General features: G+C 43.2%; 1 protein-coding gene across 2 annotated transcripts in view; it reads right to left on the bottom strand.

Annotated features, from left to right (window-relative positions):
- The window catches only part of LOC137629080 (deoxynucleoside triphosphate triphosphohydrolase SAMHD1-like), an 18,848-nt gene extending 5,884 nt beyond the window's left edge, over positions 1–12,964 (bottom strand). For both annotated transcript variants that reach the window (XR_011041441.1, XM_068360349.1), the window contains exons 1-8: positions 12,806–12,964; positions 5,813–5,887; positions 3,742–3,925; positions 2,603–2,794; positions 2,348–2,428; positions 1,595–1,773; positions 1,380–1,436; positions 717–912 (exon numbers count right to left, since the gene is read on the bottom strand). Coding sequence is in view for 1 of the 2 variants with exons in the window: in XM_068360349.1 (XP_068216450.1) it covers positions 717–912; positions 1,380–1,436; positions 1,595–1,773; positions 2,348–2,428; positions 2,603–2,794; positions 3,742–3,925; positions 5,813–5,887; positions 12,806–12,921 (1,080 nt within the window). In the remaining variant the exon portion in view is untranslated. The remainder of the gene's footprint in view (positions 1–716; positions 913–1,379; positions 1,437–1,594; positions 1,774–2,347; positions 2,429–2,602; positions 2,795–3,741; positions 3,926–5,812; positions 5,888–12,805) is intronic.
- Between the last annotated feature and the right edge of the window lie 2,036 nt (positions 12,965–15,000).

Below are 15,000 nucleotides of genomic sequence, written 5' to 3'. Positions count from 1 at the left end.
TAAAGAGTCTCTCTTACTCTTACCATGAGGAAAGTGGCCACTGAACTATTACAACTATTACAGTGCAGTAGTTAAACCATGGATAGTGGGTGAAGCAATAGAATCCAACTGAGAAATTCGAGTGATTACGAGTTTACTTGTAGTTAGGATTGGTTACCTTTTAAATTAATCTCAAGTGGTGGTTAAATTTATTTATATAGAATGTTACTTTCCAGGCTCTTTCCTTCCCTATTCCACCTCCACCAGAATGTGGGATTCAGCAATATGAACATCAGGGGAGTTTCATAAACTTTATTTTTATACTCACCTGATCAGTGATGTCAAGAAATTAAAGATCAGGTGTTGCAACTTTGAAAGCTGTAATGCAAGAGGTAATCATGCCATCAACTAAGTTACAATAGTTACCATCAATTTCCAGATGGCCATATGAGGGGAATGTATATTGCAGAGGGAGAGAACAATTAATTCTTATTTTGGGTTAGACGTAGACACAATATGAACATCAGCTGATTAAAATATCTTTTTTTTTATTAGAATTCCAATTTCTTTATGCAAGTCAACTCTCCTGTCATGAACTGACCTACAGTACTGTACACCTGAGAGGACATTTTCAAAGAATTCTTTTTTCCATCAGATGACTCTTACTCTCCAGTTACATGGACACACATAAAATGTACAAAAGAAATTAAATGCAATACAGTATTCATTATACTTACAATATCCCCAGACGTAGGTTGTGTGTGACCAATGCTAACATACAGTCGTCTGGTGAGAATCCTTTCGATGATCTCTTTTGCTTTCATGAGATCTTGATGTTCTCCTTCAGCACGTATTATCTGATGAAATACATCGTCGACGAGATTGGTGTATGCATCCATGTTATAACATACATCGGCTAAGTAGTATATTTTCCTGTCAAACAAAAGCTAATTAGATGAAAATGGTCATAAATTATAGTGCCTATGAAAAGTACCTCTTAAACATATTGTTCCAACACATTTGTTGCATCATAAGATTTTCTATATTGCATTAAATACAATAAACTTCCTAAGATTTAAGGTCCAGCCATATATTACCATGTAGTAAAGCAAAATTTCCCAATAAAAAACCAAAGAACACTTATTAAAGATCATTCCAGCTAAAGTTTAAATAGTTCATTCTTTTACATTATATTTTAATTTACTTTTTTCTTGGGGGGGGGGGCATATGCTAGCTTAGCTTTCAAGTTTATACAAGCTAAAATTCTCCCTACTCTACATAATTTAATTTTACCAAAACTACAAAATCCCTTTAATTAAAACACCAAACAATCCACATTGTTACCAACTGTACATGCATCTATTCATTAGGAAAAGAAACCTAACACAGAAAATGCTTACCCTTCTTTGTCTTTGAAGTGAATGTGTTTATCTGCATAGCAAAATGCATCCACTAACCTGAAACATTTAGAAACAATCAATAAAAATGCAGATATTTATGCAGTACAGTAGTGCACTGTATTTGTATTGTTCCTATCACAGCAGACCAAATGTAACATCACTATCACTTATATATACTGTACTGTATAACTCAAAATAATATATCATGATCTTACATCAAATCAATGATTTTCACAACACGATGTTGATAAGCCGTCCTATGAAGTGTACGTCGTGTATGGAACATGTCATACAATGTGTCCACTTCCTTATCTTGGTAACAAATCTGCAGTCCCTCGCCCTCAAAGTCTATCACACGAGAGAAATGAAGAAGACGATAGTAGTCGAATGTTACCTGTAAATTGATAGAAAATTATTCTAAAGTTGTTTAAACTTACGTCTCTTTTTGGATTTCCTAAATTACCATTAAATTAATCAATTTTATCATTCTGTAAAATAACAAATTTGTAATTAATTTGTATTTTTCCTAGTATACAAACCTGGAGTTATTTATAGGGGTAGGCTATTCTTTCAGCTACACTGAAAGCATACCACTATAAATAGCGGAGGGTTTGCATCTCTGCTGGAACAATTATCTTTTAGATCTTATTAGTTACTAACAAAACACCAGGGTTGCCAACATATCACCAATAAATCTCTACCAACATCTCGACAACAATGTTTCGTCAACAGTCTAACAACTTGTTACCTACAAAGTTGTACACAGTGTTGTCGACATGTTTTGTTGCTAGTGTGGATGCATCTTAAGTAGAAATTCAGTACTCTATATTCAAAGTCTTTGATTATCTAAAATCTATATAATTAAGTCAAAATTTATGCATTAGTTGATCATTACAGTTGTCTATAGAAAATTATGATTTACTATGCTAAGAATCACCAATAAAACTAAATAGAAGTTGCACACTCACCTTGATCCCCAAGCTATGGCTATCCCTTAGAAAATAGTCCCACTTGTCGACATCAACTCCAGTCCTTTTGTTGGAAACAATCTGTAACATGTGTGCCAAATATACTTTTTCTATCTCTAAATTCAAACCTCAATCTCTTATGTACCTGTAATTCTGATATTCAATATACAAGTTCTCAAAACTTTAGTATAAATACAATTTTTTTTTCCGTCATGAAAGTAATATTTTTTTATGTAAAAATAATTTCACACTTACCTCATAGAGAAATGCTTTATCAGAAGTTCGGCCTTTGTAGGGCCATGCTGCAGCACTTGAATCCCTGGGCCCATCGATAAGTTCCTTGATGAATAGGATGTCTTCCTCCTCAAGGGAATATTTTCTAAATTCGGCTTCAAGATTGTTCACTTTGATTAGATGGTTGAACATTTGAATTGATGCCGATTCATGCTGTAGAAATAAAAACAAACATCTATTCTTAGTAGTTACAGTAAGAACAATTCTGTATTAATCACTTCATACATCTCAGTAACTGCTACAATCATTATCATACTGACAGGATGAGTAGCAATCAATCTATTCATAAAAAAAAAATGCATTAAAAAATAGTTATAGAACATTAATGATTAAAATGATCATCCCTTTAGTTTAGTCTACAGTAAGGTGTAACAAATTCTCATGTATTTAAGAAAGATCTTGGTATAAAATATGAACTCCAGTCCTTGATCCAAGTAAATAAACCCGAGTCCTTTACATGATAGAGATAACGGCAAAGCTGAAATACACGGCTGTTAAAATTTTATGACAAGGTGCAAGCAAGTGGTTGGTAGTTACCGACTGGGAGCGGGGAAGCCCCACCCTTTACTTGCACACTGAATAGTCACTTTGATTGCTGCTGGTACTTTGTACAGGGTCAGTGATGACGGAAAAGTACGAATATAGAACTCAGGTTTGTATAGTTAAGAAAAACATGCCAGAGGGAACACCCGTTCTCAATGACGGCTGCTATCAAAGTGACTACCAAGTAGAAAACAGTGTGGGCAGGGATTCCCTGCTCCCAGTCCGTAACTACCGCCCACTTGCTTACCCTCATAATAAAATTCAGACTGCCGTGTATTCCAGCTTTGCTGTCATCTCTTCTATGAAGAGGACGAAAGATTGCATTTCTACACGAACAATAAAAAATTAAAATGAGGTCATTTCTAAAAGATTTGTTAACATAATACAAACTGTTTCTATGGCATTTCAGCAGCCACTCATCTGTTACACGAGTAAGGTTACACACAAGAAAAAATGCATGCAAGTATTTTTAAATCATGGAACGATCTGATGAAGGCTTAGTCAAGGAAAATGTAATCTAGATAATAGAAAGTTTCTGAGTATTATACAGTACTTACAGTCCATTTATTTTCCGGTCGAGCCTTGTTCACAAAAGCCTCCCACAGGTGGCTAAAAGGTCCGTGGCCGAGGTCATGACAAAGCCCAGCCAACTGGACAGAGAGAACATCTTCATTACTGATCTTCAATTCCGGTTGTCTAGACTGAAGAGCCCTGGCCAGTTGTCCAGCTATATGACACACCCTGATGATCAAAGAACAAAAATGAGATAAGATACTATGCAGTACCCAGCAATGTAGAAATGTCAAATATATATATATATATATATATATATATATATATATCATTTCTAATTTCTTTTCAATGAAATTACAGATAATTTCAAATGTAAAATTAGTCATATTCAAGAACACTATACTGTAATTTCAAAATAAGCATTTAAACAATCAGAATTCTAAATGACTCAATTATCAAAACCTAAAGCAGAAAATTAATTGTGAAAGCATAATCATTTATGCAGATTTAGCATTATAAAGAAAAAAAGTTATTGCACACATAAAAGCTGCTTTTATTCCATTGATGTGATGGTGAATTTCTTTGACAGTAAAGGTGATTAGAAGATCAGGTTATGCATAGCAAGAAAAATTGGAAATTGATAGAAGAAAATCAGAAACAGAAGACCATACAATTAAGCCTTGTCTACTAGGGGGTAAATATGATGCATCCAGTTTTGTCCAAAATCTAAATTTTCCATTGTCAGACCTCCATCAATCAACTCTGCCTGCAGTCTTTCAGTCACTCTATGTGATAACAGCATACTATGATGTGTATTCAATTGCGCAAAACACAGGAAAGAAATGTTCAAAATAATTTCCATGCTAAAATACTACTTATGATGAAAACTTAAATGTATTCAATTCAAAGAAATCTTGGTTGGGCTATATACAAAGAAGCAAGTTTATTTTTTATCATAAATTGCATTAATTTTCAACATTCTGACAACAAAAGGGAATGACTTTGTATTCCTCAAATCAATGTCAACAGCACAAGATACACCATCAAAATTATTCACGTTTACCTATCAACAAATTATGATGCAGCAGGAAAAACATTCAATATTTGCACTAGTAATGGCTGTGAAACTTGGTTGAAAATGACAATTATGTAGTTGGTTGTACTTTACATATTTTTACGAAACTCCTGAAATTCACATTGCTTCTATTTGAAGCTATGTCAACGTCTAGACCAAAATAAAAATTTGCTGTTCTCTCTCCTTGCAAAATGGGCCCCCTCGATGATACGACATATTACATCCTAACCTTCAATTTTCTCGTTGAATGGTATCTAAATAAAACTTTTATTTTTCATATACAGTACCCGACAAGATGAATCTAGTACCAAAGGAGATCCATTAACCCGGAAATCTTACCTGGATTAAGCATTGGACTTAGTAAAGTGCACGAAATCATCCCCTAATATCATTACATCATTGTCCTGTGCCGCAACCATGACATGTTAATCCTGCAGAAAACTTTATTAATCCTAGAGGACAACATAGTTTCACATCACACTGTACCGTACTTTACCCAAGCAACATTAAGTCTGTCATACAGTACAAAAATTAATACGGCAGCACTGTTGATTGCACACATTAGTCTGTCTTTGCGCTGTAATAAAAATCAAACTATTTATGCTTAGGCTGCATGTTCTGAAAAAGAACGAGAAGCAACAACAATGGAACAACGGCTATAATTTACTCAAGCAAAACAGCATAACCAGAGGGATTTAGACCAGTAGGAGACTGACAATAGAGGAATTTAGTTTGCATCATAATGGAGGGTTGTATTTAGGAAAGCAAATATAGCTGGAAGAGACAAAGATCCAACATTTGTTAGCAGAAAGATCTATTTGCTACATAAACCATTCTCAGAGTAAAACTCAATTACCTCACCACTGAACCAGCACGTAACACAAACATGTGAAACTAAATGAAGCAAATATCAGATCAACAAGTCATTCATGCAATTATACTCTAACTACTGAATAATGTATAATGAAATGTATAAAGTGAGAAAATGAATAGCTACTAAAGAATGGTTTACATACAGCTCCCAGGAAGCAAACCCTTACCCTATTGAATGCTCAAATCGATTGCTGCAACTGGACGGATATACCAGGTAACAGGTGCCAAGCTGCTTGATGAATCTGAAATTTAATCCAAAATCCTATGAATCAAGCAATTAAGTAATGCCCAAACATTAATAATAAAAAAAAAGCACCCCACTATTCAGCCATTAAACAATAAAGCTCACAAAATGTACATAACAACACCTTGACAAAGTTATTGTGTTGTATAATGGCCTACTTTATATATAATATAGTAATGAATATTGTGTACAGCACTGCACACTGAAAAAATGCTTTTGCTAATCAGACCAAAGAAACTATTTTAAACAGATACTGTACTTTCCTTTTAGAATTCTGAAAATTAAAAAAAAATTGTTCTGTTGATTAAAAATAAGATTAGAATGAATGCACTGAAATACTTACCTAGAACTACCTTCATAGGAGTTACTGGCTAACTCTACCTAACCTACCAGCTTTTTGTATAGTTTATCTCCCTCTTCTCGTTTTCTACGGGGTCAACCTCTGGCAGTGTGGTACATACCCAAGGCGACCCCGGGGTCAGGCAGCGTGATATCTCAGGTCGACTCTCCAGTAAGTTTCGTTGGAATAGGTATTAATCGATCCTGCAGGTTCTCGAGGAAGGATGGGAGGGCCATAACCCGAAGGTAGTTCCAGGTAAGTATGTTAGGAAAAATACAAATTATTTAAAAATTTGTGATTTGTTCCAACACGGTTACTTACCTAGAACTACCTTCTTAGGAGACTTACACTTTAGGAGGTGGGAGTGTCCTGCAGGAATCAGGAATCGACGGGGAGGCACGCGAGAGAGGGAACCTCTAAGGAGGTCTTGATTCTAAGACCACTTGAAAACTGCACGAAAAGTAGGGGAAAACTATCCAAAAAACTCACTTAGTGTCTAAATGTCTTACCTTTTTCAAAACCAATTTCTTGAAGGTTATACCTTTCCGTGATTAAGGTCTTCTCCTCATCTTCCTGGCCCGTTCGATCCGGGGAAGGAAGGAAAAAGTGGAGGGGGGGGGGTAAGGTTAAGGAAGAAACTAGTGTCTCTTGGCATTAACACCCCCCGTTACCCTGTGGCTATGACCTTAGATCTCTTGAAGGGCCGATACGACCGGGCCAATAGAAAACTTGTCCAAGGATTTTCTCGTACAATCTTTTAGATAATGTTCCGTGAAGGTGGACTGTCTAGACCAGGTCCCAGCCTTCAGGATCTTACCCACAGCCATGTTCTTCTCGAAAGCCAGAGAGGTGCTCAGAGCCCTGATATCATGAGGTCTCGGTTTTCCAGGTAGAGGGGTCCCAGAAGCCTCGTAGGTTCTCTTTATCACTTGTCTCAGCCAAAAAGAGATGGTTTCTTCACTCGTCCTGTTGAGATGAATAAATTTTTGATCTGAGGGCGGCAATCTTCAGTCCTCTCCAGGTATTTTCTTATAGTTCGTACGGGACATAAGAGGAGATCCTTAGGGTTGCCGGATCGAGGGATGGCTGGCACCGAAAAACCCTCGAACCGAGGATCCTAACACGCTGGGTTCTGCGTTTTCACCACAAAACTAGGGACGAACCTAAAGACAACTTCCCTCCACCCTTTGGAGTGTGAGACCTCGTAAGAGAGGCCGTGTAACTCGCTAACTCTTTTCGCAGAGGCCAGGGCTAAAAGAAAAGCTGTTTTAAAGGTGAGTTCCCTGTCTAAAATGTTCCTGAGAGGTTCAAAGGGCAGTTCTGACAGAACTTTGAGGACTCTTGCCAAGTCCCACTGCAGAACCCGTACCTCCTGGGGGGGACATGATTGCTCAAAACTACGGATGAGCATCGAGATGTGCCTCGAGGCTCCCAAGTCAATGCCTCTAAGGAGGAAGACTTGACCTAGGGCTGCTCGAACTCCCTTGATGGCTGGGATGGACGAACCCACGTCGTCTCTCAGGTACACCAGAAAGTCTGCAATGTCCCGGATCGACGCCCCTAAGGGCCTGATGTTTTTGGATGCACACCAATTCAGGAAGACTGCCCACTTCGCCTGGTAGACAACTGCCGAGGAATGCCGTAGATACCCAGACATCCTTGTCGCGGTTCTCGATGAGTATCCTCCTTTCTTCAGGAGCTTCTCGATAACCTCCACGCGTGAAGGCGGAGGGATCGAGGGTTTTCGTGCCACCTGTGAAAGTGAGGTTGTCGCAGGAGGTCTGGCCTGTCCGGAAGCGGCCAAGGAGGACGAAGAGCTAATTCCTTTAGGTCTGCGAACCAGTCTCTCTCCGGCCACCAGGGCGCTACTAAAGTCATCGACAGGTTGGACGACCTTCTCACTCTGTTCAGTACTTGCCTAATCAAACTGAAGGGAGGGAAGGCGTACACATCGAGACCGTCCCAGGGATGTTGGAAGGCGTACACATCGAGACCGTCCCAGGGATGTTGGAAGGCGTCCTCGAACGCTGCTGACGGATTTGGGATTGGAGAACAGAACACGGGAAGTTGGGCATACAGACGTGTGGCGAACAAGTCTATCACTGGGGAGCCCCACAGTAGGATGACTGCTCGAGCTACCTCCGGGTGTAGGGTCCACTCCGAACCTATCACCTGACCCGCCCTGCTGAGGCCTTCGGCCATCACGTTCCTCTTTCCTGGAATGAACCTTGCCGTCAGTTCCAACCCTTCTTCTGTGGCCCACTCCAACAGTTCCGTGGCTAGGGCGCAGAGGACCTTTGACTTCATGCCTCCCTGCTTCTTTACATACGCCACTACTGTGGCGTTGTCGCTCATTAACGCCATAGTGTTCCCTCGCAGTAAGTGTACGAACTGTCGACACGCCCTTAGAACTGCTATCATCTCCAGGATGTTTATATGGAGAGACGCCTCCTCGCTGGACCACAGCCCTTTTGCTGATTTTCCCAGCAGGTGCGCTCCCCAGCCCTTCTTCGATGCGTCCGTGAACAACAGGATCTCCGGGGGGTCGGAGGCGAAGGGCATTCCCTTCTCCGTGTTTGACCTGATGCTCCACCAAAGAAGGGTCTCTCTCATCTTCGGGAGGACTGGCACTACTTTGTGGGGTTCTTTGCCTTGGACCCACGACTCCTTTAGATTCCACTGTACCGGGCGGAGCCTGAGTCTCCCTTGCGGTACTAATTTTTCCAGGGAAACCAGGTGACCCAGTAACTTCTGCCAGTCCTTGGCCCTCCTGGGTTGTCCCGTCAGGAAGGGTTGAAGGATACGTTCCAGGTTGGCCAACCTTTCTTCTGAGGGGAAGGCCCTTACTAACTGGGTGTCCAGGACCATCCCCAAGTAAGTCATCCTGGTGCTGGGGACTAGCTGGGACTTCCCTCGGTTGACTGTGATCCCTAACACCTTGCAGAGGTCAAGCAACATATCGCCTTGCTCCTTCAGTTGTTCCCTTGAGGCAGAAAGCAGCAACCAGTCGTCCAGGTACCTGAGTAGTCGAATTCCTTTCTCGTGTGCCCACGCCGAGATCAAGGCGAACACTCTCGTGAACACTTGCGGGGCTGTCGAGAGGCCGAAGCACAGGGTCTTGAACTGCAGGACCCTGGACTCCCACTGGATCCTGAGGAACTTCCTGCTGGAGGGGTGTACAGGGATTTGAAAGTAGGCATCCTTGAGGTCGAGAGACATGAGGAAATCCCCCTCCCTCAAGGCTGCGATCACTGTCTTGGGGGTATCCATCTTGAATTCCGTCTTTGAGACAAACTTGTTGAGGGCTGAGAGATCTATGACTGGCCTCCACCCTCCTGTCGATTTTTCCACCAGGAAGAACCTGCTGAAGAAACCCGGGCCGGGGTTTTCCACTGTCTCCAAAGCTCCCTTGTTGATCATGGTCGCTACTTCCTCTTGTAGCGCCAACCTCTTCAAGGGGTCCTTTGGAACCAGCCAATTGTCCCTCTGGGCTGGGATGAGAGAGGGAGACTCTTCCAGGAACGGGAGTCTGTAGCCCTCCTTCAGGACCGTCACTGTCCAGAGATCCGCACCGAGATCCCGCCATGCTTGCCAAAAATGTCTGAGGCATCCCCCTACTAGGGGCTCCTGCGGGAGTAGGGGGCCTCTCCTCCTACCTTCTCCTGGAGGAGCGGCCAGATCTACCTCTCCTAGCGTTACCATAGGAGGGTCTGTAGGCTGACTGAGGGCCTGCCGTGGTCCTACGTGGGCTGTTGCGAGGCTTGAAGCCAAGGGGCTGAAGGAAGTTCTCTTCTGGGAAGCAAGGGTGTGGTCTGTGAGGAGTGAAGGACGTCCGTTGGAGCTCTCCTAAACGTGGTCTTCCTCATAGGCGGGGGCCTAGGATCCATCTCTCACACTTTCCTCACCTTCTCTACAGTATCCTCTACCAAATTGATGGGGAAAATGTCATTCCCCCACACGGAGGAATTTCTCAGTCTCCTTGCTTCCCTGTCAGGCAACTTCCGCATTAGTTTGCTCAAAACAGTATCTCTTTTTCTCAGGACCCAGTTCGACACTACCGTCAGAGACTGGGACAATAAGAATTTAAAAGCCTTGCCCCCAGAACTAACAAGGTCCCGCAGCATGGCCTGATTTTCTGGAAGGGAGAGGTCGTGTGATGCCTGAAACCCCACCAAAGCGCACGACCACCAATCCAACCAGGAAGACACGTAGACCAGGTCCTGAGCCATGTCCTCCATCATAGATGCTTCCGTCGGGGAAAAGCACACGGGGGCCGTGGATGCCCTGTCTTCCGAGGTTCCCTGTTTCAGCGCGGACGCCGCTGCTTCCACCGCACGGGGACCGCCGCAATGCCCTTCGGGAACGTAAAAACGTTTCTGGGATTTTAGGCCCGGCAGAAGTTTGGAGGAACTCTGACTTCTGGGGGCCTCTGCTAGTCCTGCCAAGTATCCATCAATCTGTTCCATCCCCAGCTTTACGTCTTGAGCGAGAGGGGGAGACAGAGATGGCTTTTGTTGTACCGGACTGTCGATCATCCTGGACAGTCCGGAAAGTACTGCCTTTGCATCTGAGGGCTTGGGCTCATCCAACCGGTGGTGTCTTCGGATGAGGGCCAGTACCTTTCGGTAGGAGGAGATGTCGTCCATCGAGCACTCCCCTCCTTCCACCAGGTCTTCCGTCACCAGTTCCTCCGTACGGGGGTAAGCCGTGACGGTGGGAAAAACAACGCCCGACGGGCCTGCCAGTGGTACGGGCTGCCCCGTGGGGACGAAGGCATCCGTCATTTGAGTACCAACGTCCTCCGAGCCTGCCAGTGGTATGGTCTGCCCCGTGGATACAAAGGCATCCGTCATGGGAGTACCTTGTTCAACGGGGGGCTCCGTGGATGGGGGATCCATGCGGACCGACGGGCACCCTTGGTGCTTATGGAAGGCCTCCAAGGTGCCCGTGGTCGATGCTAAGCCTTCCTTCATACTCCTTATATCCTTCCTAAGGGAAGAAGGGGTGGAGGCTACTGTAGGGTTAAACAATGCACGGGGGTCTTGGTTTGAGCCCTCCCGCCGGGCGGCTAGGTCGAAGGAGGAGCTAGGAGGGTGACACAACAAAGGCGAGGCTCTAGGGAGTCACCCGGAAGCGGCCACAGCTGTGGAAAACCTAAACAGCTCGCTCCGGGGCACTATGACATTCACCCAGTCCATTGACTTACTCCGCTTCGCTTTTTTCTTAGAGGACTTCGACCGTTTCCTACCATGCCTCGAGCGGGAACGAGACTTTTTCTTCCTTCGGGATTTCTCCCTCTTCCTTTTGATCAGGTTCCTGTCTTCGTCCTCTGATGACGAAGAAGACGAAGAGTCCGATGACGACGACGACGAGGATGAGGACGGAGCTCTCCGACCGGCCGACACGTCCGAGACCGTGGGGGGAAAATCACGTTGTTTCTCAGGTACGGGCGGTTGCAGAAACACGGAGGGTAGCGTAGCCGAGGGAGCCGGAGGAGTCCCCGCGAGTCCTTTACAGAGCCACTGATCTACCTGCTCTCTAACGGGAGACCTGAAGGGAGTCCTAGGTTTCACCCACGTGGCCGGGTCCGAAGACGTCGAACTACCTTTCTCCGTGCCTTCCCCGGCGGTCGAAGCACTCGAAACACGCCACGAGGCAGGGGAAGTATCGGCACTCGGCCTACCCCACATAGGATCTTCCGTGGCAACGGGACCTGCGGGCACCAGGCCCTCGCCTCCTACCCACACTTCTGCACTCCACTCAGGCCCCACACATGAATTCCCCACACTGGACACATCCCCCACAGGAAAATCAGACTCTTGGGGAAAGGCAATGGGCCTCTTCCCCGCAACGGACTTACCTCGTCCCCTACGCTGGGTAGGGGGAGAAGAACGGGCGCTACGGTCTGCCGAATCGTCTGGCGAACCTGCAGGCGAAGAAATGCATGAATCCTTAGGCAACTTCTTAGTTGCCTTCTTCTTCTTTGTCCCGAAGCGCACCCACTGGATCTCAGTCCAATCAGCACATTCCGGGCACGTAGAGGTAGGGGAACACGCTTTCCCCCTACACGTGGAACACAGGGAGTGGGGATCAACCTCAGGCTTGGAGAGGAAAGCCCCGCAAGACTTCCCAGCCACAGGCCCAGGGCAACGACGAGGATGCTCCATAATACAACGCTAACACACCAAGAGACACAAGGATGAACGGGAAAGTGAAATGAAAACATGTGGGCAACATGCGGTAAGCACAAAGGATTGGGGGACACGAGGGTCGCACAGGTAAGAGAGAGCGCGGCGAGATGTATATCACGTCGCGACCAGAAACTTACTGGAGAGTCGACCTGAGATATCACGCTGCCTGACCCCGAGGGTCGCCTCGGGCATGTACCACACTGCCAGAGGTTGACCCCGTAGAAAACGAGAAGAGGGGGATAAACTATACAAAAAGCTAACACAGTCAGTGCCCTACCCCATAAAAGTAATGGAAATTCTTTGAAAATGCACCTCCTTTTAACATAGTAACAACTCAATAGAGAATTAAACCTTAATCTGAATATTGTACTGGGAACACACGAACCTTAGTCTCTGAAACTGAGGTGTGTCCACGACCTTAACGCAAAGAGGAGGAAGCTGAATGACACCGTGAACGGCATCGTTGAAAAACTTTTCACCGGGAGCTGCGTTGGTTGTCATGTTCTCTTGATGCTTTACAATTTCCGCTTTGAACTTTCGTTTCATTCTGAAATAAATAAAAACATTTAAGCATCACAATATGAAACACTTATCAATAATATATATATATAAAAAATATACACTTCTGCAATTTGTTCATGAAAGCTAATCACCAGCCATTGCCTGGTCCTCCTTGGTCCTAGCTTGGGTGGAGAGGGAGCTTGGGTGCTGATCATACGTATATAGTATATGATCAGACTCTAGGCTAGGGCATTGTCCCTTGCCTCTGCCATTCATGAGTGACCTTTAAAACCATTAATCTTGAGTTACTGTATGTACTGTACCAACATACAATGCAAGCTTATGGTACACTGTACATTAATAAGCCAATTTCTGTCTGACATCCACAGTTGAATGGAGTAAACCATTGATAATGAGAGCAGCTTTCTTCTTTATTAATATGAAAGATATTTATTTCTTATTCTGTAAGGCCATTATCAAAATTCCCACTGAAAACTTTTACTAGGTCCTAAAGTAATGAAACAAAGCGTTCAAGTAACAAACACATAAAGAAAACCTCTTTGCACGATATTTTTTTGTATTTTGAATTAGCTTTCAAGCCAATAAAAACTCACGGAATTTTAAAATGAAGATCTCCGTTATTCTCGGATTCATATAAATTTTCCTTCTTGCGGGATTTCTTAAACACTGGGTACGTGAAAGCAAACTTGAAAGTGTAAATATAAAAAATTCAATTATATACTGTTTTGTATTTTCTTCCGTTTATTATACATACAAGAAGGTAATGTATAGAAAAGAAAAGGCTTGTTTTACGATTATATATCGTTTCCCCAGTATGTTTTCCTCGTCCAAAACCAGGAGTTCCCACTGGGGGTCTCCCATTATCGTGTGTATATATATATATATATATATATATATATATATATATATATATATATATATATATATATTCAAATAAGCCATATATATTTTTGATACATTAATGTCTGGATTCTCTTAACGACCTCGGGATCAGAGCCCCAGGCGAAATCACACAAAGACAAGAGTTTGGCTCCGGCCGGGAATCGAACCCTGGTCGGCAACTTGTACAGACAGTGACTAACCCACTTGGCCACGAAGAAAGATAAAGGTCAATGACAATTCTTCTGTACTTATACCTGTCGAATTCAGGTATTTTGTACTTAGAATTGAAATCAACCCATCTTCACCATCATAGCTAATTGGTAGTTTGTTACTTGGCATTCAATTAATGATAAATTTTGCAGTAGTTAACCCCTTGGGTGAAGAAGAATTGTCTAGTAATCACAGTGTTGTCAGGTGTATGAGGACAGAGGAGAATCTGTAAAGGATAGGCCAGACTATTTGGTGTCTGTGTAGGCAAAGGGAAAGAACCGTAACCTCGTCACTGGTGAAATATCCCGCAAGACATTACCGTCCTTACAAACATTATTCAAGCTATTACCCCAGTCGGACAACCTCAAATATCCCCCTCCCAATGTGGCGACCAACCACAGCCGTGGCCTCACTAGGAAACAGCTTAAAACACGTTTCCCAGCTGGGATCGATCTGCTGGCGTACGAATGCTAGGCGAATACGTTACCACTATACTAGCCAGAAGATTAGTACAATGGCTAATGATAATAATAATAAATAATAATAAACGTAGTAGCGTATTACGTAGGAATAATTCATAGAAGACAACATTGGACAGTCCAAAGTTAACAAATTATTATTATTATTATTATCATCATCATCTAAGCTACAGCATCAGCTAGCAAAGCAGGATGTTATAAGCCCAAGAGCTACAACAGGGAAAAAATAGCCCAGTGAGGAAAGGAAATAAACCACAGGACACTTTGGTCGGCCTCTCAATTCCCAGTGGCCAGTGGTAGATTCCAAGCGTTTATCACATAGTTAAGAACTTCGTTCCTTATTTTTGCAGTCGGGGCAATACAGTCATATTTCTATAACAAATACGAACTTGTATAATTATAGCTCTAAGACTGGACTATGAAAGCAATAGTTCTCAGAGGAATGCCGAATTGCTCAGGTATATAGCAATATCCAAGTTTCAAGATT

This window comes from Palaemon carinicauda, chromosome 37 (genome assembly GCF_036898095.1).
Source record: "Palaemon carinicauda isolate YSFRI2023 chromosome 37, ASM3689809v2, whole genome shotgun sequence".
Lineage (NCBI taxonomy): Eukaryota > Metazoa > Arthropoda > Malacostraca > Decapoda > Palaemonidae > Palaemon > Palaemon carinicauda.
The sequence above is the reverse complement of the archived record's forward strand: the minus strand, read 5'-3'. Positions and strand labels throughout refer to the sequence as shown.